The sequence below is a fragment of the Amblyraja radiata genome, chromosome 1, assembly GCF_010909765.2.
Source record: "Amblyraja radiata isolate CabotCenter1 chromosome 1, sAmbRad1.1.pri, whole genome shotgun sequence".
Classification (NCBI taxonomy): domain Eukaryota; kingdom Metazoa; phylum Chordata; class Chondrichthyes; order Rajiformes; family Rajidae; genus Amblyraja; species Amblyraja radiata.
In genome coordinates, this window is record NC_045956.1 from 86,241,148 (window position 1) to 86,265,610 (window position 24,463).

General features: G+C 43.5%; 1 protein-coding gene across 1 annotated transcript in view; it reads left to right on the plus strand.

The window, feature by feature from the left end:
- The first annotated feature begins 269 nt into the window (after nucleotides 1–269).
- Nucleotides 270–24,463, plus strand: part of pacrgl (parkin coregulated like) — a 44,025-nt gene continuing 19,831 nt past the window's right edge. The window contains exons 1-3 of the mRNA XM_033026301.1: nucleotides 270–384; nucleotides 15,331–15,494; nucleotides 21,019–21,086. Coding sequence (XP_032882192.1) covers nucleotides 15,351–15,494; nucleotides 21,019–21,086 — 212 coding nt within the window. The 5' untranslated portion in view covers nucleotides 270–384; nucleotides 15,331–15,350. The remainder of the gene's footprint in view (nucleotides 385–15,330; nucleotides 15,495–21,018; nucleotides 21,087–24,463) is intronic.

Below are 24,463 nucleotides of genomic sequence, written 5' to 3' on the forward strand. Positions count from 1 at the left end.
AAAGATTGACTTAAGAACCTGGGAGGAAAATTGGTCTTGGTTTTTGTGCGCAAAATGCATGCTGTGGGGACCAACTTCAGAGTGCATCGATTTTAGGTTTGCAGGAAAGAGTTGCCAACATTATGGAGCAGGAAAAGTCGACAGAGAGTCGAAGAAAACACATTTAAAATAAATGAGTTGAAAGGAACTAAATTTAACCAGCGACGTGAGCACAAATGGAGCAATGATTTTACCCGGAGGTAAACGTGAGCGTGCAGAGCGTGGCTGTGATCAGCGTGAGGGAACGGTTTTGAGAATCGCGCTCGGAGCCGAAACCCCAGCGGATTCCGTAGGGAGAGGGAACCGCTGCCGGGCAACGGGGAAGCGGCGGCGACGACGACGGAGGTGAGGAGAGGGATAGAGGGGGGATAGAGGGGGGATAGAGGGGAGGAGAGAGGGGAGGAGAGAGGGGGGGGGAGAGAGGGGGGATAGAGGGGGGAGAGATAGAGGGGGGAGAGAGGGGGGGGGGGGGGCGGCCTGGTGAAGGGGGAGGTGGAGGGAGAAGGGACGGGGTGAGTGAGAGGAGATGTGGTCCACGTTAGGGGGAGATGGGCGAGAAGGAAAGAGGGAGAAGGAGGAGGAGGGATAGAGGGAGGGAAGGGGAGATTGGGGGGGATAGAGGGAGGGAAGGGGAGGTTGGGGGGGATAGAGGGAGGGAAGGGAAGATTGGGGGGATAGAGGGAGGGAAGGGAAGATTGGGGGGATAGAGGGAGGGAAGGGAAGATTGGGGGGATAGAGGGAGGGAAGGGAAGATTGGGGGGATAGAGGGAGGGAAGGGAAGATTGGGAGGGGATAGAGGGAGGGAAGGGAGCTGTACGAGTGGGCAGGAGGGAGGGAGGAAGGGTCAGGGACAGTGGGACGCTGTGGGACGGTGAAGGCAGGGATGGTGAAAGGCGAATATGGAAGTGCAGGAGGGAAGGTGAATGAGGAATGGAGTAAGGTGAAAGTCGGTGGAAGAGAAGGATAGTGGAGAGGGCAATTCAGATGAAGATGCCTGAGAGGAAGGTACAATTGAAAGTAAAGGAGGAAGGGGATGGGTGTGAAGAAGAGAAAAGGTACAAGAGGGGAAATCAGATGGAGGTGGTGCAGGAAAGAGAGGGGTGCAAAAAAGAGATATGGAAGGGAAGGTTCAGATGCGGGATAATGGTTGTGAAGGAGAGGTAAGAGAGGAAGAGGTAAGAAGCAAGAGGCAAGAGAGGAACAAGGAAGATTGTTGATGGGGGGTCATTTGGAAATGCCAAAGTGTGGAGAGGAAGTGTGTGTGGGAGGAGGAAAGAAGCTGGCACTGTATATTGGGGGAAATGGAGGGGAATAGGAGCGGGGGCAATGTCAGGCAGTGGGATGAAAGTAATGATGCAGGAGAGAAAAATAAAGGAGCAAAAGATGTTGTGGAGAGGGGGAAATCATTTGGAAGATATCATGTTTTATGCTCCATATTTTTACACCTGATATTTGTATGTTTCTATTATTTTTATTACTTGGATAATTGTTTGATATGTTTCTTTAATCTGCTAATTGCAGCCAACATCAGTTCCTAAAGCTTCTCATGGAAATGCTACATTTTTATTTCAGTCTCAACCTCTCTTTGTGTCTCCAAAATGCTTCATTTTACTTAATGTGAAAACAGTTCAGAGCAGCTGATCTTTGAACTCATTTTTGCATGTTTGGAAACATTCAAGTAATTTACAATAAAATTAACTCTATTTGCCATCCAAATTACTTGCTCTGCTGGCAGGTTTGCTTTCGGTGATTTGTGTGCAAGGACTTCCAGACCCTCTTGAACATTTATATTTTGCAGGCTCTCATAATTTCTCTACTGATGGACACATTTGCACTGGTTTATTATTATTATCACATGTACTGAGAAACAGTGAGAAACATGTGTGTACTATTCAGCTAAATTATACTATGCATGAGTACAATAATATCATATATGAATACACCAGGTGATAGAGAAGGTTAAATAAACAGAATGCAGAATGTAGTGTTGCAGCTGCAGAGAAAGTGCAAGGGCCACATGGAGGTAAATTGGGAGATCAGGAATTCATGCTTGGTTTATTAGATGTCAATTCAAGAGTCTGCTAATAGTGGGGTAGAAGCTGTTCCTAAATCTGGTGGTATATACTTTAAAGCATTTGTACCTTCTACATGATGGGAGAGGGGAGGATGACTGGGGTGTGAGCGGTCCTTTATTGTGTTAGAAGATAGATACAAATGCTGGAGTAACTCAGAGGGTCAGGCAGCATCCCTGGAGAAAAGGAATAGGTGATGTTTCGGTTTGGCACCCTTCATCAGACCTGTCAGGTCACAACCTGAAATGTCACTTATTCCTTTTCTCCAGAGATGCTGCCTGACTCGCTGAGTTACCCCAGCATTTTGTCTGTCTTTGGTGTAAACCAGCATATGCAGGTCCTTCTTACACCTTTATTGTGTTATTTGGCAGTATGGTGTAAATGGAGTCAACGGGAGGCAGGCTGGTTAGGGTGAGAGATTGGGCTGCATCCACAACTCTTGAGGAAATAGTGTAGTTCATGTGTTTTCTTGGCCATAGCATCAATATAGCTGGACCAAGACACACTTTTGGTGATCTTTATACCTAGGAACATTTTTCTACATGCACCATCTCCTATATTGTAGCTACACACTTAAGATTGTTTATGTCCCCTTGAAACCATTTTTATATTACTCGGTCTATATTACATTCCTAATTAGCTTTGCATCATCACGAAACAAGGATATCTTACTTACCACTCAGCCAAATTATTGTGAATAGTTGGATCCCTATCACTGATTTTCATGGTCCCCCACAAGTTGCAGCCTGCTAATCTGAGAAGGACATTTTCAAAACTGCTAGTCAGCCGAATAGGGCAATAGCTCCCTGATTTATCACCTTCCCTATGAGATTGTAGGGTCATGGTCGCTATCCTCTGATATGCAGAAACCATTCCAGGATCTATAGCTTTTTGCAAGGTGGTAACCACTCTCCACTACAGGCTCATACAAAACTTTTCACAAAGGGGGGTGGCATGACAAGATTACAAACATTTTATGTGAAAAAATGTGCGCGCTGGGGTTTTAGATGCACTCTGGTGCATTCTGAGCCTCATTTTGGAGCATTTTTGCACTGAATTAATGACCAATATTTCAGAAATAATTTTGGTTGAGTAATGAGTGGGTGGAATGGGATGATTGGGGTCATTGTTGTATACATTTTTTAAATCAAGAATTGAAGTTGTCCTTGTTTTAATAATCAAGTTGTACTGTTGTAAAATGTTATGTAAAATGTTATAAAGGAGCATGCAAAAACTGCAAATAAAATACTGTAAGTTTTTGCAGTAAAGAAAACCTTTTTTTAGAAAATGATTTGTGTGTTGATTTGATTGCCTGTTACTGTTCGACTGTGTTAGTGTGTGCAGTGCACCTTTAATGGTCCTCCTGACCTAACAATTTCACATCACATCAATTTCAATATGGAATAGAGATGTGAATACAACATTTAGTTCGACTCCAATTTCCATCATGAAAATTGAAGTAAAACTAAATGGTGCATTTACATTACTATGATCGCTTTCAAACTAACCTATTTTACTGTCATACTATTATTACACATTCTAGTTCCATGATGACATAAACAAGATCACAAATCACATTTTGAATTCTCAAACACAATGTGATTGTGAATAATTGCAGAGCTGCCAAGTTTCACCGAGCATTTCCGTATTTTGATGGCTGAAAATCAGTATTTTGTTGGGGAAATGCATATTTCTCACATAAATGCAATAGAACGTACTACACAGAAACTGGATTTTTGAAAATCAGTATTTTGTATGTAACCTCATGTATTCTCAAATATCAGTATGGAATACTGAAAATCAGTGCTACTGAATTGTGGAATCATTTTTGAAATGTGAATTTAGAATTCTTGATTTTGATTCAATCATATCCTTATATAACTATAAAACTCTGATCTTGGATGTTGGTGTGTGTGTGTGGGGGTGTATTTATTTGTTTGTGTGTTGTCACATCTTCTCGAAAAAACAAAGCTCTAAAAGTTAAACTTTTTACATATTTGGGTAAAGATTTATCCCCTGGAGTCAGAAATTGCCTTACCTGAAAATTTTGTCCTTTATTTCTCGAGTTATTTATGAAAATGTTCACAAATCCGATAAAATTTAGAAAATAAACCGGCGCTTTCGTTGATGACATCACAATAGATCTTGCCAGCAGCTAGAACCCAGAGCTGGAGCCCGGAGCTGGAGCTCAGAGCTGGAGTGAGGAAGTGTTGCGTTAGGGAACCAGCCCTCCCGTGTGACGCCGCACCCCCCCACCCTCAAATTCTAACCCCCTCCCTCTCTTCCCCTGCTCCCTCTCTGCCCCCCTCCCGCTCCCTCCCTGCCCCCCGCCCCCTCTGCCCTCTGCCCCTGCCCCCCTCTGCCCCCTCTGCCCCTGCCCTCGTCTTCTCCCTGCCCCTGTCCTCTCTGCCCCTGTCCTCTCTGCCCCTGTCCTCTCTGCCCCTGCCCTCTCTCTGATCCTGCCCTCTCTCTGATCCTGCCCTCTCTCTGACTCTGCCCTCTCTCTGACTATGCCCCTGCCCTCCCTCTGCCCCTTCCCTCTCTCTGCCCTGCCCTCTCTCCCTCCCTAGCCACGCCTGCGAGTTGGGGGCTATGCGTGAGTGGATATGGCAGGGGATGGGGTAAAAGGAGCGAATGAATAATAATATAATATCAAGGGGGGGTGGTTAGTGTGGGGGGTGGGGGGTGGGGGGTGGTGGTTAGCGTGTGTGTGTGTGGAGGTGGTTAGTGCGTGTGTGACGCCACAGGCCTCCCCCCCCCCCCCCCTCCCCCTCCCGCAACCACGTGTTGAGGGGACAGGACCCAACAGGTCCCCCTTGGTCGAGTAACTATTAAAAGTCTGATCTTGGATGTGTGTGTGTTTGTTCGTGTGTGTGTTTGTTTGTGTATAATCACATCTTCTCGAAAAAAGACGTGCTAACGGTACCATTTTTACATACTCCGGTAGAGATTTTTCCCCTGGAGTCCAAAATTGCCATATCTGAAAATGTCATGCTTTATTTCTCGAGTTATTAATGCAAATCTTCAAAAATGTGACAGACTTTGAAGTCTGCAGCAACGAGCCGTTCCGGGGGAAGAACAAGCCTCTGCCCTCTCGGTCATCGAGTGCAACGCCAGGGTCATCCAGTGGCTGTATGGCTGCAAGAGGGCCAAGGAGCCCAAATGCAAGGCTCCCTCTGTCCTGGCGTAGAATAAATATATATTGCGCCCCAATGTTTTTTTTTTTCACTCTGGATTTTTTTAAACTCTGGAAAAAAGGGGGGGGGGGGGGGCGACCACAGCCATCGCACACCCCCTGCGGACCGCCATGCACTATGTCCATCATCATCTCTTTCAGAATTCTGAGATGTAGATCATCTGACTTGGTATTTATCAATTGATAAGGTGCCATACTGTTAGTATGATAAAATATTGGCCCTGTTGCTACTTACTCTTTTATTTATTAATTGCTGTAAATGTGAACTTGAATTTATTTTGTGTTTGAATTTATTGAATTCTTGAATTTATTTCTTGATTTTATTTCATTGCAAAGTCTGGTTGAACATCATGAATCGATGGACTGCCTTTATGCTTCTCAAATTGTTTGCTATTACAGAAATTACCTCGAATCTCTGGATGTTCCGACAACTACATTTTTTTAACTCTAATCTCATGCTTCTGAAGATTTAATGGAAGTAATTAAATATTTCCCTAAATATTTGGGGGCTATTATTCATCCTCCTCTATGTGTTTTAACATGAATGGTCGCATGTCACTTCTTGTGCCATGCCTCTTTTCTTTGGTGAGCTGTTACAATGCACTTTTCTCTGTGTTCAGGAATGGTTTATTCTCCTCGTCCTACTCTGCTATTTCTGGAGTTCCTCAATAATTCATGTTTCCACTTCCTTCATATTTGGACACTGGCTTTTCATTTCAATGACCACGTAAGATACATTTCACACACTGATGACGCCAGGCTCTGCCCCATCATCACAATCTCCACCAAAATTCTGCTAGTTGTCTTCTTGGTCTTGGCTTTAATTCTCTTCGCCGTCATCCCTTTTCCTCCACATTTCCCCGCCTTTGTCATTCTTTGAGACTCTTCTTTGTTCTTTACCCAGGTGCTTTGTCATGTAATAACAAGTTTCACAGTGTTGATAATTGTTTTGAATATAATCTTGCAAATTACATTGTATAATTTTCCTATTTTGTGGAAATTCAGTTGATTGTTAAAAGATGAATACATTGTTCTTCCATGTGATGGCGCCAAAGTGTAACCAACTTGATCCCTCAATATATCTTGCTAAAGAGAACAAAACTGTATGCACCCTTTTGTCAAATTCAAATCTTTTGCCTTTTTTTACCTGAGAGAATTTGGGTTTGGGCAAGATTCAGTGTAGTTTTAAGTAAAAGTTTTATACATTTTCCTGTATCTGCACTTCCAATGTTTCCCAAAGTCAGTTATGTTAAAAAATAAGTTAGTCTTTTTAATCACTACTTGACCGTATGGTAATTTGTCTATTTTATGGACTGTCCGACAGCAATGTTGGCCTGATTTATTTGAATATGTAGAAGCAATACTAAATGTTCCAATTTCCTTATTCAAGTACCTATTTTAGTTAATCTAATTCAGACAGCCAGAAGTTTATGGAATTCAATTTCTAAAGGCTTAATCAGAATGGTCATATTTATTTCATTCCAGTCATCTTATTTAATGTTTTACTTTCTGTTTTAATTTGAAATGGCCATAGCTTGTACTTCTGTGCTTTAACTCCTAGCTTTGATTTGGTAGTCAAATATCTTCTTGTGGTAATCTGAATTTACTTACAGAAAATAATTGATTTGCAAAAAGGCACTTTTTCATGTGATGACATTTGGAATATCTTTTGTTTATTAGCAACTGCAGCTACTCTGTGATGCCTTTCAATTTCCTTCTTAAGCTAAGTGTATACGAAAGAGCATATCATGCAATATTTACAGCAATTAATACAAAAGCACTGACCAGACAGTAGGGAATCTTTCTAATGTCAACAGTGTTTAATATTTCTTTTTGTACAGGCCATTATTTTCAGATATCAATGTTTTAACACCTTCCTTTCCCTAGAGATCATTTTGAATATTATGCCAATCTAAATTTGACACTTGATCATTCTTGTAAAACATTTCAGACAGAGAGACAATGCAGCCAAAGCTGTCATAGTTGTCTTTCTAATTTGCAATAAAAATACATTTGTTTCAGAATCTGTTTACGATCAATCCTGGTTCATTGAGAAGTGCAAGAGGACATGCCAGGAGCAAAGTCGAGTGCACCTAAAAATAAGGTGTAACATCAGTGCAGGATTATGTGCTTTCAACACAGCATTTGAACTTGTTCAAAGCTCTGTAGTCCTACTACATATAGTCATTAATGGTGGTGGATAACTAAGCAACTAAGCAAATGACAATAAATATTGTATTGTATTGTATTAGAAACATAGAAACATAGAAAATAGGTGCAGGAGTAGGCCATTCGGCCCTTCGAGCCTGCACCGCCATTCAATATGATCATGGCTGATCATCCAACTCAGTATCCTGTACCTGCCTTCTCTCCATACCCCCTGATCCCTTTAGCCACAAGGGCCACATCTAACTCCCTCTTAAATATAGCCAATGAACTGGCCTCAACTACCTTCTGCGGCAGAGAATTCCACAGATTCACCACTCTCTGTGTGAAAAAAGTTTTCCTCATCTCGGTACTAAAAGATTTCCCCCTTATCCTTAAACTCTGACCCCTTGTTCTGGACTTCCCCAACATCGGGAACAATCTTCCTGCATCTAGCCTGTCCAACCCCTTAAGAATTTTGTAAGTTTCTATAAGATCCCCCCTCAATCTTCTAAATTTTAGCGAGTACAAACCGAGTCTATCCAGTCTTTCTTCATATGAAAGTCCTGACATCCCAGGAATCATTCTGGTGAACCTTCTCTGTACTCCCTCTATGGCAAGAATGTCTTTCCTCAGATTAGGAGACCAAAACTGTACGCAATACTCCAGGTGTGGTCTCACCAAGACCCTGTACAACTGCAGTAGAACCTCCCTGCTCCTATACTCAAATCCTTTTGCTATGAATGCTAACATACCATTCGCCTTATTCACTGCCTGCTGCACCTGCATGCCTACTTTTAATGACTGGTGTACCATGACACCCAGGTCTCGTTGCATCTCCCCCTTTCCTAATCGACCACCATTCAGATAATAATCTACTTTCCTGTTTTTGCCACCAAAGTGGATAAACTCACATGTATCCACATTATACTGCATCTGCCATGCATTTGCCCACTCACCCAGCCTATCCAAGTCACCTTGCAGCCTCCTAGCATCCTCCTCACAGCTAACACTGCCCCCCAGCTTCGTGTCATCCGCAAACTTGGGGATGTTGCATTCAATTCCCTCGTCCAAATCATTAATATATATCGTAAATAGCTGGGGTCCCAGAACTGAGCCTTGCGGTACCCCACTAGTCACTGCCTGCCATTGTGAAAAGGACCCGTTTACTCCTACTATTGTATTGTAACTAATTGGAAGAGAAGATTCCACTCTTCAAGCAGCTAAAGATAAGGCTGAAACATTGGTATCATATTTGACAGACATGCTGAGTGGATGATTCCATCTCGGCTTCCACCTGTGATCCGCACTTTCATAAACCTAGTCTACAGCTAATTCAATTCACTCAACGTGATATATGAAAATAGTTGAGAGCATTGGATATAGTGAAGGGTATAGGACAAGACAATTAAGTTTCTAGCATGCTTTGATTTTTAATATCGTATCCGTCGAAACAGAGGAGATTGCAGGAATCTGGAGGAAACAGGGTACAGGCACTTTGTTGCAGTAAAATAAGATGTAATTATATGTGCAGTCATGTTGCAGTTATATGTTGGTGAGGCCCCATTTAGAGTATAGTGTTCAGTTTTGTGCACCATGTTATAGGGAAGACGTTGTCAAGCTTGAAAGAGTGCAGAGCAAATTTATAAGAATGGTGCCAGGACTTTTGAGGACCTGAGCTATAGGGAGCAGTTGAGCAGGCTAGGACTCCATTTATTGGAGCAGAGGGGGATGAGAGATAATTTTATAGAAGTGTACAACATTGTGACAGGGATAGATTGGGTAAATGCACAGTCTCTTGGCCAGAGTTGGAGAATCGAGAATCAGTGGACCTGGGTTTAATGTAATGGGGGAAAGATTTAATAGGAACTTGAGGGGTAACTTTTTTGACACAAAGGGTGACTGGTATATGGGATGAGCTGCCAGAGGAGGTAGTTGAGGTAGGTACTATGGCAACGTTTAGAAACATTGAGACAAGTACATGTATAGGATAGGTTTAGAGGGATGTTGGCCAAATTCAGGCAGGTGGGACTAGTGTAGATGGGACATGTTGGTTGGTGCAGGTAGGTAGGGTCTATGAGCCTGTTTCCTCCATTTATGACTTTATGACTAATTCAGTGGGTCAGGCAGCATCTGAGGAGGCTGAGGGAATGGTGGATATTTTAGATTGCGAACTGCATCAGGACTGAGTTCAGAGGGGAGATATCCAGTATAACAAGGTGAGAGATAGTGATGAGGCAGGGGCTGGTAGAAGATAGATAGAACCAGGTGAAGAGAGGAATGGTGGGCAGATGGAGCCAGATATAGGACTGGTGGAGTTGCAAGATGGCAGCTTGTGGGTGATGGGTAGAAACGGAGGAGAAAGAAAAAAGGTGCAGATGGAGGCAGGTGGGGGTAGAGACATTGTCTGGAAGGTGCGAAGTGGAGATGAAGGAGGCAGAAGAAGCTGGAATCTGATGAGTAAGGAAGGTGATAAGTGGTAACATGAGAGATGATGGGAAATAGAACAAAGTGGAGGGGTGTAACTGTGAGCTGTGGGATGGGAAGGGGTTGAGAAATGCAGGGACAAGTAGTGTACCTCTTATGGTTGTAGTGAAAGTGCCAGGGGTCAGGGATGAGTGAGTGGGCAAGGATGAGTGAACTGGAGAGTAACGGAGGAGTGATCCCTGCAGAAAGTAGAAAGGGATGGGGAGGGGAAGATGGTTGATTTGCCAAAGGATGATGTAGTAGATGTTAGGTGATAAGTAGTGCCAAAAGAGGGTGTGGTACAGAAAATCTTCACATTGGTGAGCCTCAAGCCAAACTATTAAAAAAATAGTTGCAATACTGGCATCTTATCCAACAGTGCGAATAGATCTCTAGGTATGTCCTGATCACAAAGTGATTTACAAATACAACCTAAATAATGTCACTGAATCATCAGCAAAATTATGGAGGTTGTCAATGAACAGTGTTATCGAGGACACTTACTCACCAATAATCTGCTCATTGATGCCCATTTGGGAGTTTGTCAGGATCTTGCTGCAGACCATTTCATGCTGAATTTCAAGGATGAAATGAGAGTGATGGTCCTTGATCTTGCCCTAAAGGCAGTGATTTTCTGGCATCAGGGGGACGATAAAACTGAAGCTACAAATTAGCCAGAAAAAGCAGCTACCAGAGGACTGGGAGAAATTCAGAGTCCAGCAGAGGAGGACAAAGGGCTTAATTAGGAAAGGGAAAATAGATTATGAAAGAAAACTGGCAGGGAACATAAAAACTGACTGCAAAAGCTTTTATAGATATGTGAAGAGAAAAAGATTAGTTAAAGCAAATGTAGGTCCCTTGCAGTCAGAAACAGGTGAATTGATCATGGGGAACAAGGACATGGCAGACCAATTGAATAACTACTTTGGTTCTGTCTTCACGAAGGAAGACATAAATAATCTGCCGGAAATAGCAGGGGACCGGGGGTCAAATGAGATGGAGGAACTGAGTGAAATCCAGGTTAGCCGGGAAGTGGTGTTAGGTAAATTGAATGGGTTAAAGGCCGATAAATCCCCAGGGCCAAATATGCTGTATCCCAGAGTACTTAAGGAAGTAGCCCCAGAAATAGTGGATGCATTAGTGATAATTTTTCAAAACTCTTTAGATTCTGGAGTAGTTCCTGAGGATTGGAGGGTAGCTAATGTAACCCCACTTTTTAAAAAGGGAGAGAGAGAGAAAACGGTAAATTACAGACCAGTTAGTCTAACGTCGGTAGTGGGGAAACTGCTAGAATCAGTTATTAAAGATGTGATAGCAGCACATTTGGAAAGTGGTGAAATCATTGGACAAAGTCAGCATGGATTTATGAAAGGTAAATCATGTCTGACGAATCTTATAGAATTTTTCGAGGATGTAACTAGTAGAGTGGATAAGGGAGAACCATTGGATGTGTTATATCTGGACTTTCAGAAGGCTTTCGACAAGGTCCCACATAAGGGATTAGTATACAAACTTAAAGCACGGTATTAGGGGTTCAGTATTGATGTGGATAGAGAACTGGCTGGCAGACAGGAAGCAAAGAGTAGGAGTAAACTGGTCCTTTTCACAATGGCAGGCAGTGACTAGTGGGGTACCGCAAGGCTCAGTGCTGGGACCCCAGCTATTTACGATATATATTAATGATTTGGACGAGGGAATTGAATGCAACATCTCCAAGTTTGCGGATGACACGAAGCTGGGGGGCAGTATTAGCTGTGTGGAGGATGCTAGGAGGCTGCAAGGTGACTTGGATAGGCTTGGTGAGTGGGCAAATGCATGGCAGATGCAGTATAATGTGGATAAATGTGAGGTTATCCACTTTGGTGGCAAAAACAGGAAAGTAGACCATTATCTGAATGGTGGCCGATTAGGAAAGGGGGAGATGCAACGAGACCTGGGTGTCATGGTACACCAGTCATTAAAAGTAGGCATGCAGGTTCAGCAGGCAGTGAAGAAGGCGAATGGTATGTTAGCATTCATAGCAAAAGGATTTGAGTATAGGAGCAGGGAGGTTCTACTGCAGTTGTACAGGGTCTTGGTGAGACCACGCCTGGAGTATTGCGTACAGTTTTGGTCTCCTAATCTGAGGAAATACATTCTTGCCATAGAGGGAGTACAGAGAAAGTTCACCAGACTGATTCCTGGGATGTCAGGACTTTCATATGAAGAAAGACTGGATAGACTCGGTTTGTGCTCGCTAGAATTTAGAAGATTGAGGGGGGATCTTAGAGAAACTTACAAAATTCTTAAGGGGTTGGACAGGCTAGATGCAGGAAGATTGTTCCTGATGTTGGGGAAGTCCAGAACAAGGGGTCAGTGTTTAAGGATAAGGGGGAAATCTTTTAGGACCGAGATGAGGAAAACATTTTTCACACAGTGAGTGGTGAATCTCTGGAATTCTCTGCCACAGAAGGTAGTTGAGGCCAGTTCATTGGCAATATTTAAGAGGGAGTTAGATGTGGCCCTAGTGGCTAAAGGGATCAGGGGGTATGGAGAGAAGGCAGGTACAGGATACTGAGTTGGATGATCAGCCATGATCATATTGAATGGCGGTGCAGGCTCGAAGGGCCGAATGGCGTACTCCTGCACCTATTTTCTATGTTTCTATGTTTCTAATGGGCATCATGAGGAAAACACTTTATTGGTTGATTCACAAGTTGCATAAAAGTGGATGTGGTTGCTGACAGTCAATTTACACAGCCCCAGACATGACTGCAGGAGTTCCTCAGGCCAGTATCCTTGGCTGTTTCATCGTTGACCTTCCTTCTTCATAACATAAGGAGGGTGCATGTTGCTAATGTCTATTTCCATTTGCAACTCCTCAGCAAATGAAGCAGCATACAGAATCTAGACCTAGACAATACTCAGGCATGGTTTGTCAAGTGGTCAGTAACTGGGTTAATTAAGTTCTCAATGTTCTGAAATTAGCATTGTCTGTAATGCTAACCCACTGATGTGCTATCCGACTATTCAGAGATCCCAAAGATGAACACAAAGTGCTGGGTAGATAAAAATGTTGGAGAAACTCAGCGGGCGAGGCAGCATCTATAGAGCGAAGGAATAGGTGAGGTATCGGGTCGAGACCCTTCTTCAGAATGATGTGGAGGTGGGGGAGGCGGGAAGAAGAAAGGAAGGGGCGGAGACAGTGGGCTGTGGGAGAGCTGGGATGGGGAGGGGAAGGAGGGGAAAAAGCAAGGACTACCTGAAATTGGAGAAGTCAATGTTCATACCACTGGGGTGTAAACTACCCAAGCGAAATATGAGGTGCTACTCCTGCAATATGTGGTGGGACTCACTCTGGCCATGGAGGAGACCCAGGACAGAAAGGTGGGATTCAGAATGGGAGGGGGAGTTGAAGTACTGAGCCACCGGGAATCAGGTTGGTTAATGTGGACTGTGCGGAGGTGTTGGGTGAAGTGATCGCCAAGCCTGCGCTTGATCTCACCGATGTAGAGCATTTGACATCTAGAGCAGCGGATGCAATAGATGAGGTTGCAGGAAGTGCAGGTAAACCTTTGTCTCACCTGGAAAGACTGCTTGGGTCCTTGCATGGAGTCAAGGGGGGAGGTAAAGCGACAAGTGTAGCATTTCCTGCAGTTGCAAGGGAAAGTACCAGGTTAGTGGGTGGTTTGGGTGGGAAGGGACGAATTGACCAAGAAGTTACGGAGGGAGCGGTCTCTGCGGAATGCCGAAAGGGGAGGAGATTGGAAGATGTGGCCAGTGGTTGGATCCCGTACGAGGTGGCAAAAGTGCTGGGGTAACTTAGAGGGTCAGGCAGCATCGCTGGAAAATAAGGATGGGTGACATTCCTGACCCGATACATCACCCATCCTTATATTTCAGAGATGCTGCCTGACCCACTGAGTTACTCCAGCATTTTGTGTCTACTGAACAAACCAGCTTCTGCAGCTCCTTTCTACACATATTCCGAGATCCAAATGTTTACCACTTGGCTCACCAGGTTCTGTGTGCCAGTCTTCCCACTCACCAGCCCTCCGAGTTCCATACTCCCTTCACATTCATTTATTATACTACTGTGTAATATCTTAAAAAATGTATTAATAGAATTTAAATAGGCTGGAAAGGCATCACAATGTCCCCTATATGATTGGATCTTTACTATATTAAGGTAACATGGTCAGTGATACAGACAAGTGCAAATTACATTTTCAAGAACTGTAGATTTGCACTGTTTGTGGTTTAACCTTTATGGATGGCTGCAGAAGATATTTGGGTTACTAAGCTGGATGTAATAATTACAATTATTTTCTACACTTGCCCAGCAGTACAACAATCACCACACTTTGTTACGATTTTCCTTCAAAGAAAACAGCATCAAGTAAATTATGGAAAGCTTTTCACTGAACCTAAAGCATTTCATTCTAATTAAACCTTATCACTGTACCTAAAGTTTTTCACTTACCTCAGTACACATGACAATATACAAAACTGAACTGATCTGAGACGGTAAATGTTCCAGTAATTCGAGTGCCACCTTACAGATAAAGGACTAGATTGGCTAGTTGGTGACATTGGCCGTTTCAAATGAAGTTGCTGTTATACCATTCAAATTATTTTAGAAAGAGCTAATTGCATATGGGATGGATTTGCATCAAAATTGTGGTGAGTTACTTTTTTTTAATCATCATTGTCACTGAGAAGAATTCAGAAATTAGAAATGTTTAAAATTATTAAAAGAACACACATTTCTGTTAGCAGGGAAAGCAGAATTGTGAACAGTAAATGTTGGATACGTAACCGTGCTGCAAGATGATTAACAATAGATAAGGCTCTGTTGATGTAATTCTAGCTGTAATATGGCTTACAACGGAAAGTGCAATGACCCTCATGGGAAATTAATGGAGGAATTTTCAGTGGTGTGTGTGAAATGCCACTATCTCAAAGATTACTGAAAATAAGAATACATTTAAGGACAAGTTCACCAACATAAGTAAAGACACTACTCCACTTCTCTGTCTTATGGCAATGATAAAGTCATGGGACACAACTTATTTTTTTCTCCATGGCTTAATCTGAATGATTGGCGAAATGACGTCTTCACAAGAATTTAATGGTCAAGCTACTTCAATAAAAGCTTTTTTCATAATTTTTGTGTCAGTCTCTTGTGGCAGTTGTATGTTGATCATTGCTGGCTGTTGAATTATTAAAAAGACAAAAACAGTCTCCTCTCTCCCAAAGACCGATTGATTTGAGGACTTATTTACTATACTGTTATAGAATACCGTACAAAATTAGTGAATGTTAGGTTACGGATATCTAGGTAAAGTTTATTGTATCTCTTGAACTATGTAAAGCAATTGACCATCTTGTCATCCCTCGCCAGAAGTCTCACCATCTATTTTTTTCTTGCAGTTGGAGGCTATGTGGAAATAATGTCGTCCTTGTCGCATGAGAAAACTAAAATTGATGTAAAGAGGAAGAAGGCATCAGCAGCAGCAACAAGTAACTCTGCAGTGCCCACAGTTAAACCACATCCTAGACCCAGTGATCGATTGAACCCAAAAACCATAAATGCAGTAAGTTTCCATAGATTGCTATTAGCTCTTACCTAAGTTTGGATGTAACTTCCTGCAATTAATGATATTTCAGTCTGAAAATAAAGTGCTGGAGACTGGAAAGAAGATTTAGGTCGCTATCATGGTACCTTTGAGATCCTAGTAACAATTCCAATCCAGAATATTGGGGTCTAAAGGGCCTGCAATTTCAGGTATAGAAATCCTATTAGATATCTCTTGGACCAAAATCAAAACAGTTATACAATTGGCTTAACCTGGAATGGAGTGATTTTGGATGTTTTAATGTCAAATGAGGTTTGTTTTCTGGCTTTCTGTAGAATTTCTGTCTGCCCCAACACCTTTATTCCAGTTAAAATACACACAAATAATGTCAACAGTCGTGTCCCCACTGGCTAAACTTCTATCGCCCTGAAACGGGGTCACCTAGACGTCTCTGCTCCAGCCCTTGTGGGCATGTGGTGGTTTAAAGATTCAGTCTGTAGTGATATTTTCAACCTCGCCGGTTAGGAAAATAACAGTTCTTATTTATTCGTAAGTTAATCAGGTTTTACTAATTCAATTTCCAACGAACTTCTGTTGTTTTAATGCTCAGTGCTGAAACTGTATCATTTGTTCACACTGGCATTTACTGAGCAGAACAGATCAGTGTGACCATATACCAATGAATCTATCTATCTATATTACTAAAAGTCTGTTCTTGACCGGTTTTGGCCATCTGTGCTGCGATTTCCGAGAGAACGCCGCCACCTAGGGCCGTCATTTTTGGCCTCCTTGCACAGAGCCCCTCTCCGCCGCATGTGTGCCGAGGATTTTTCCCGTCGATTAAAAATGACAGAGATATTAATGTTTTTGCAAAATTCCGCATTCTCTCTGCTTCCCCCGCTGGCGGAAGGGGGGAGGGACTATAAAACCAGGAAGTGGTGTGCCTCAATCAGTGTCTGCAAGCTGGAGGAAATCAGAGGGTAACGTTTCTCTGAGCTGTGAATAACACTGAACACATGTCTACTCAAATGTAAGTGCCCTTAGTGGTTCTAAAATGCCTGCAGAAAGTCTCTATTGGTTCTAAAGCTTTCAAAAAATGTCTATTGGTTCTAAAGCTTGCAAAAAAATGTCTCTATTGGTTCTAAAGCTTGCAAAAAATGTCTATTGGTTCTAAAGCTTGCAAAAAAAGTATCTATTGGTTCTAAAGCTTGCAAAAAATGTCTATTGGTTCTCAAGCTTGCAAAAAAAATGTCTATTGGTTCTAAAGCTTGCAAAAAAATGTCTATTGGTTCTAAAGCTTGCAAAAAATGTCTATTGGTTCTAAAGCTTGCAAAACAATGTCTATTGGTTCTAAAGCTTGCAAAACAATGTATATTGGTTCTAAAGCTTCCAAAACAATGTCTATTGGTTCTAAAGCTTGCAAAAAGTGTCTCCATTGGTTCTAAAGCTTGCAAAAAAAATGTTTATTGGTTCTAAAATGGTTCATACTAGTGCTCCAGAAAGCGCCCCCCTCCCCTGGTTGGCTTGGCTTGGGTGTGTCTTGAAATTGAAAGGCACTACTTACTGCAAATGGTGGCATGAAGTTGAAAGGCACTACTTACTGCAAATGGTGGCATGAAGTTGAAAGGCACTACTTACTGCAAATGGTGGCATAGGAGCTTTGGCTTGAAGTTGAAAGGCACTATTACTGCAAATGGTGGCTTGGTTGCTTCGGCTTGAAGTTAAAAGGCACTACTTACTGCAAATGGTAGCTTGGTTGCTTTGGCTTGAAGTTGAAAGGCACTATTACTGCAAATGGTAGCTTGGGTGTGGCTTGAAGTTGAAAGACACCACTTACTGCAAATGGTGGCATGAAGTTGAAAGGCACTATTACTGCAAATGGGCGGCGTGGGTGCATTGGCTTGAAATTGAAAGGCATTACTTACTGCAAATGGTGGCATGAAGTTGAAAGGCACCACTTACTGAAAATGGTGGCTTGGGTGCTTTGGCTTGAAGTTGAAAGCACTACTTACTGCAAATGGTGGCTTGGGAACTTTGGTTTGAAGTTGAAAGGCACTATTACTGCAAATGGTGGCTTGGTTGCTTTGGCTTGAAGTTGAAAGGCACTATTACAGCAAATGGTGGCTTGGTTGCTTTGGCTTGAAGTGGAAAGGCACTACTTACTGCAAATGGTGGCTTGGTTGCTTTGGCTTGAAGTTGAAAGGCACTACTTACTGCAAATGGTGGCTTGGGTGTGGCTTGAAGTTGAAAGACACCACTTACTGCAAATGATGGCTTGGGTGTGGCTTGAAGTTGAAAGACACCACTTACTGCAAATGGTGGCATGGGAGCTTTGAAGTTGAAAGGCACTACTTACTGCAAATGATGGCTTGGGTGTGGCTTGAAGTTGAAAGGCACTACTTCCTGCAAATGGTGGCTTGGTTGCTTTGGCTTGAAGTTGAAAGGCACTATTACTGCAAATAAAGTAAGTAAAGTAAAGTAAAGTAGCCTTTATTGTCATTCAGACCTTGCGGTCTGAACGAAATTGTGTTGCCTTGCAGTCCTACATATAGTATAAAATGGCAAAAACACACACAAAAACACAAATTAACATCCACCACAGTGAGTTGAATACTCCTCACTGTGATGGAAGGCAAAAGTCTTAAGTTTTTGTCTCTTTCCTTCTTATTCTCCCTCTGCGCCGAGGCGATTCAGGCTTCTGATATTGTGACCCTGCCGGGCGATGGTAAGTAATGTCAGTCCCGCGGCTGAATCCAAGCTCCGCGAACGGGCCGGTTCAGCTCCGCGGCCCGGGGTGGTCGAAGCCGCCGAAGCTGCGGCCCTCCAGTCCAGAGGACAGAGCTGTTGTCGCGGGAGCTCCGCAGAACAGGTCACCAACCTGCGAGCTCCCAATGATGTCGTCCACCGGGCCCGCGGCCGGTCCTCCGAGGTCTGGTGGCTGCTGCCGCTGCCGCTGTCCGCTCTGAGGTCGGGTCGCCGCAGCCGCTGCCCGCTCCGGGATCGAGTCGCCACTGCGTAGCCTGCTCCGGGGTCGGATCGCCACTGCCGCTGCCCGCTCCGGGGTCGGGTCGCCACTGCGTAGCCTGCTCCGGGGTCGGGTCACCACTGCCGCTGCCCGCTCCGGGGTCGGGTCGCCACTGCCGATGCCCGCTCCGGGGTCGGGTCGCCGCTGCCCCAGCTCCGAGGCCGCCAGCTCCACTGGTAGGCCTCGGCGCACGCGGAGACGGAGACGGGGGATACGACAAGAGAAGTCGCATCCCCCCGAAATAAGAGACCATAACCATGTTTACTCCCCCCCCACCCACACACATACACAATAAACCAAAAATGAACTCAAACAGGACAAAAGAACAACACAAAAAAGAAAAAAAAAAGACGGACTGCAGGCGAGCCGCAGCTGCTAAGGCAGCGCCGCCAGCTTGCACCAAATGGTGGCTTGGTTGCTTTGGCTTGAAGTTGAAAGGCACTACTTACTGCAAATGGTGGCTTAGGTGTGGCTTGGGTGTGGCTTGAAGTTGAAAGACACCACTTACTGCAAATGATGGCTTGGGTGTGGCTTGAAGTTGAAAGACACCACTTACTGCAAATGGTGGCTTGGGAGCTTTGGCTTGAAGTTAAAAGGCACTACTGCAAATGCACTTACTTCCTGTTTGCACTGTATATTGATTTTAGATAAAACGCTACCACTTACGGCTGTGATTTTTGGCCATCTTACTCAGTCCCCCCTCCGCTGAGCTGGTGCAGAGAATTCTTCCCATCAATGAAAAATAAAAGTGTTATTAGTTTTTTTTTAAATGTTGAGAATCTCTCTCCTGTCAATCACTCCATGAAAGCCACACCTTTTCCGGTGGGGGGGGAGGGGTTATAAAACCCGGAAATGTGGGTGTGGCTCAGTCTCTGCAAGATGGAGGAGGGAGAGGTCACGACTCGCTGTCTTTAGTGGCTTTGCACCCTACTTCAAATGGTATGAAACTGCACTTGAATTTGGTGGCCTTGCACCCTGCTAGAAGTGGTAAGAAACTGCATTTGAATTTGGTGGCCTTATACCCTGCTTGAAATAGAATTTCAAGGATTAGCCGTGAGTCAACTACCAGCCCACCAGCCGTGAGTGAGTGAGTTGCCAGCACAACAGGCTTGATTGACTGAGACGCCAGCCCAAGAATCCATTTGGCGCACAATTTGCATACTAGCCCTCTGGAAACCAGTCCCTTCAGCCCACAACACCCATACTAGCGCTCCAGAAAGCCCCCCCCAACTGCCCACCAATATTAGAATTGGTGGAGAGGTGGAATATTGCGTTGGATGAGCAGCCCTCCTGTGATGCTGGGACCCAACGGGTCCCACTTAGTCTAGTATATATATACACACATAAATAAACAGATTGCACTTTACCTGTTTATTTATATATATTATATTTATATATATATAAATTTACTGGTATATGGTTACACTGATCTGTTCTGTTCTGTATTTATTTATGCCTACTATATTCTGTTGCGTTGAAACAAAGCAAGAATTTCATTGTCCTATCTGGGACACATGACAATAAACTCTCTTGAATCTTGAATCTTGGTCACAGCCTCAACCTCTTGGCCTCTGGATCGTTCCAGGTTGCGACAGATGATCCATTTTATGTCCCACAGCTCACTTCTCACTGCTGTATTGGAGAGGTCACCCTAATTCAGACTTAAGGAGAGAAAACCTAAGCTAGCTTCTGGTTATTAACCATCAAATGCTTTTTTTAAACAGCAATACAAAAATACAAGCTGAATAAGTTTATGTCTTTGTTGTTTGGTGGGCGATTAGCTCCAGAATACTTGGGCAAGCTTCTGCGACAGCTGCAATGCATACTTTTAAGTAGCATATCCTTTGTTTCATGCATTGTGAGCTACAAGAAAAATGGAGTGTCTTGTGGAGGCAATGAGCCAACAAATAACACAGTTATTAATGGCTGCATAGAGCAACCGTGAAAATCAGAGAGCAGCATGAATTTGGCTCACAGTTTATATTGAGAGCAATGGATTAATGTTAATCACACGTTGTGATCCCTGCACTAGTTTCAGAAATTATTCAATGTGGCCCACATTATATTTCTCACTGTACCTGATTTGACTGTTTTCTGTGTCTAGTTCCTTCTCAATCTTTAAATCTTAATTAAGGAGATAAACCGTTAGTTAGATTGCTTACCTCTGTTCATCTTGTGCTATCACAGAATTCTCTACTGCACAAAATCTAAGCCTGTATATGTTGTATTGCTGCTGATATAAAACTTAATACACTAAGAGATCTGCTTAATAAGGCAAAGATATTGATGCACAATTCTTATATATTCTCCAAATTTTTATGCTGAGAATGTCATCTGATACGGGCACACATGATAACATCTCATGTATTGTGATCAGCAGAAGGGCTAAGTGTATTTTATCACATTGTGTGAGGATGATTTAAATAACTTTTTTTTGTACTATACTATATTGTGTCATGCTGGTCATGAGTTTTACTGTAATTACTCTGATTTAACATGTCAATATTTATTTTTCAGTTTGGCAATCCATTAAGTGAAAAATCTGCATTTGCCACAGCATATGCAAAAAGAGAGATTCCTTGCAGGTAATTAGTGAAAAGAGGTTGTATTTACACAATCATCAGTCGGTGGGGGCGCTGCAAGCCGGCAGCCCTGCCAGCAGCGTGTTAGTTTTTTCAACTTATTATTTTTTTTTAGTGTTTCCTAATGTGTGGTTTTGGTGTCTCTCTGTGTGGGGGGTGGTGTGGGGCGGTAAGGAGGAAACCGTTTTGTTTGCCTCCTCCATGGAGAGGCAACTTTTTCCATGTCGCCTTCCCCGTGGCCTAACAGCAAGGATCGGTGCGGCCTTTCCCGGAGACGTGCCCGGGGCTTCAGCGGCGGGCGCAGCGCGGACTCTCATCGTGGAGTGGGCGAGCCCTCGCCAGAGGGGAGTGCTCCGTTCGCTGGCCTGTGGCAGCCTGAAGCCGCGATCTGCGGAACTTCAGCTGGCGCGGCGTTCGCAGCCTGGGATCCCTCGTTGGGGACCCGGGAGGAGAAGAAGCTCCGACCGCCGGCCCGCGGCCTACTTCTACCGCGGGCGCGCCGGGGACTTACCATCAGGAGTGGGGTCCCTCGCCGGGGACCCCTGGAGAGGAGCTCTGACCGCTGGCCCTGCGGTCTGTGGTGCTTCTGGCTGCGGCATGGCGGGAACTTTAAATCTTCGACTGCCGGCCTATGGCTAACACCAATCTAAAGCCGCGTTCTCCGGTGGGGAAGCACCGACTCAGGACTTACCTGGACTATATCTGGACTTTACCTTGTCTGAACTTCTGAACGCCCGCAGCGGCAGCTGCGGAGGGTTGAGGTCCCGATCATGGGGGAAAATGGAGGAGGACTGGCCAAATTTTGTGCCTTCCACCACAGTGATGAATGCTGTGGTGGATGTTTGTGTTAAATTTTTTATTGTGTTTTTGTGTGTTCTTTTTATCATTGTACCGCTGCTGGAAAATTCATTTCACTTGCATTTTATGTGCAAGTGACGAATAAAACTGATATTGAAATTGATATTGATCTAATAGATGTTTTGTTAAGACCAAAAATCCTTGAATGACTTACACTGCACTTCAAGTTTTTATTAGTTTGTATTTCATTAAGGAGGACACAAACAATCTTCCTGATATACTAATGGCCAGAGGATCTGGGGTGACGGAGGAACTGAAGGAAATCCACATTAGGCAGGAAATGGTGCTGGATAGACTGATGGGACTGAAGGCTGATAAATCCCCAGGGCCTGATGCTCTGCATACCAGGGTACTTAAGGAAGTGACTCTATAAATTGTGGACGCATTGGTAATAATTTTTCAATGTTCTATAGATTCAGGATCAGTTCCTGTGGATTGGAGGGTAGCTAATGTTATCCCACTTTTCAAGAAAAGCGGGAGAGAGAAAACGAGGAATTATAGACCAGTTAGCCTGACATCGGTGGTGGGGAAGATGCTGGAGTCAATTATAAAAGATGAAATAGCAGCACATTTGGATAGCAGTAACAAGATCGGTCTGAGTCAGCATGGATGTACGAAGGTGAATTCATGCTTGACTAATCATCTGGAATTTTTTGAGGATGTAACTCGGAAAATGGACAAGGGAGAGCCAGTGGATGTAGTGTACCTGGACTTTCAGAAAGCATTTGATAAGATCCCACATAGGAGATTAATGGGCAAAATTAGGGCACATGGTATTGGGGGTAGAGTGCTGACATGGATAGAAAATTGGTTGGCAGACAGGAAACAAAGAGTAGGGATTAATATGTCCCTTTCAGAATGGCAGGCAGTGACTAGTGGGGTACCGCAAGACTCGGTGCTGGGACCGCAGCTATTTACAATATACATCAATGATTTAGATGAAGGGATTAAAAGTAACATTTGCAAATTTGCAGATGACACAAAGCTGGGTGGCAGTGTGAACTGTGAGGAGGATGCTATGGGGATGCAGGGTGACTTGGACAGGTTGGGTGAGTGGGTAGATGCATGGCAGATGCAGTTTAATGTGGATAAATGTAAGGTTATCCACTTTGGTAGCAAAAACAGGAAGGCAGATTACTATCTAAATTGTGTCAAGTGGGGAAAAGAGGCAGTACAATGGGATCTGGGGGTCCTTGTTCATCAGTCAATGAAAGTAAGCATGCAGGTACAGCAGGCAGTGAAGAAAGCGAATGGCATGTTGGCCTTTATAACAACAGGAGTTGAATATAGGAGCAAAGAGGTCCTTCTGCAGTTGTATAGGGCCCTAATGAGACCATACCTGGAGTATTGTGTGCAGTTTTGGTCCCCAAATTTGTGGAAGGACATTCTTGCTATTGAGGGATGGCGGGACTGCCATATTCTGAGAGAATGGAGCTGCTGGGCTTGTACACTCTGGAGTTTACAAGGATGAGGGGATCTTATTGAACCATATAAGATTATTAAGGGCTTGGACACGCTAGAGGCAGGAAACATGTTCCCGATGTTGGGGGAGTCCAGAACCAGGGGCCACAGTTTAAGAATAAGGGGTAAGCCATTTAGAACGGAGACGAGGAAACACTTTTTTTCACAGGGTGTTGTGGAGTTCTCTGCCTCAGAGGGAGGTGGAGGCCGGTTCTCTGGATACTCTCAAGAGAGAGCTCGATAGGGTTCTTAAAGATAGCGGAGATATGGGGAGAATGCAGGAACGGGATACTGATTGGGGATGATCAGCCATGATTACATTGAATGGCTGTGCTGGCTCGAAGGGCCGAATGGCCTACTCCTGCACCTATTGTCTATTGTCTATTTTGCATCCTGGTAATTTTGTAAGTTCATTGTTATTTTGCATTACCATGAAAATTAATAGAACTGTACCAAGAAATTAAAGTCCAAGTAAAATCTGAGATTTACACATGGAAACATCAATGTCTTTATCATGCTATTAACGTGACCTATAACATTGAACTGAGATTTAAGCATTAGGTTTTGTTAGGAATTGATCTAATAAAAGATGGAGGGCACCTCGCTCCTCATTTTTAACCTCTTTGACGGAATAACTGTCTGGTATTTTCTTCAACATTCAGCTACAATTCTGTTACACACACAGAACAACATAAAGAGCTGCAGGAATTTAGTGTTTATCCACACCCAAATTCCAATGCTTAGCAGTTTATGCACATATTTAAATAATGAAGATTTTCCATTTAGTATACATTGCTACTTATGCCGCAAGGAATCTTGCCATTATTTTTATCCTATCTTATGAATTTGTTTCGATCTGAATTGATTTTATGTCACTGTGACTGAATTACAATCAGTAACTAGTTGGCATGTATTCCAAGTCAGTATAATTTAATGGTTTTTCCCAGCAGAGAGGAGTATAATTTAATTAACTCTATAGTGAGATATAAAAACACAGAAGATAGGTGCAGGTGTAGGCCATTCGGCCCTTCGAGCCAGCACCGCCATTCAATATGATCATG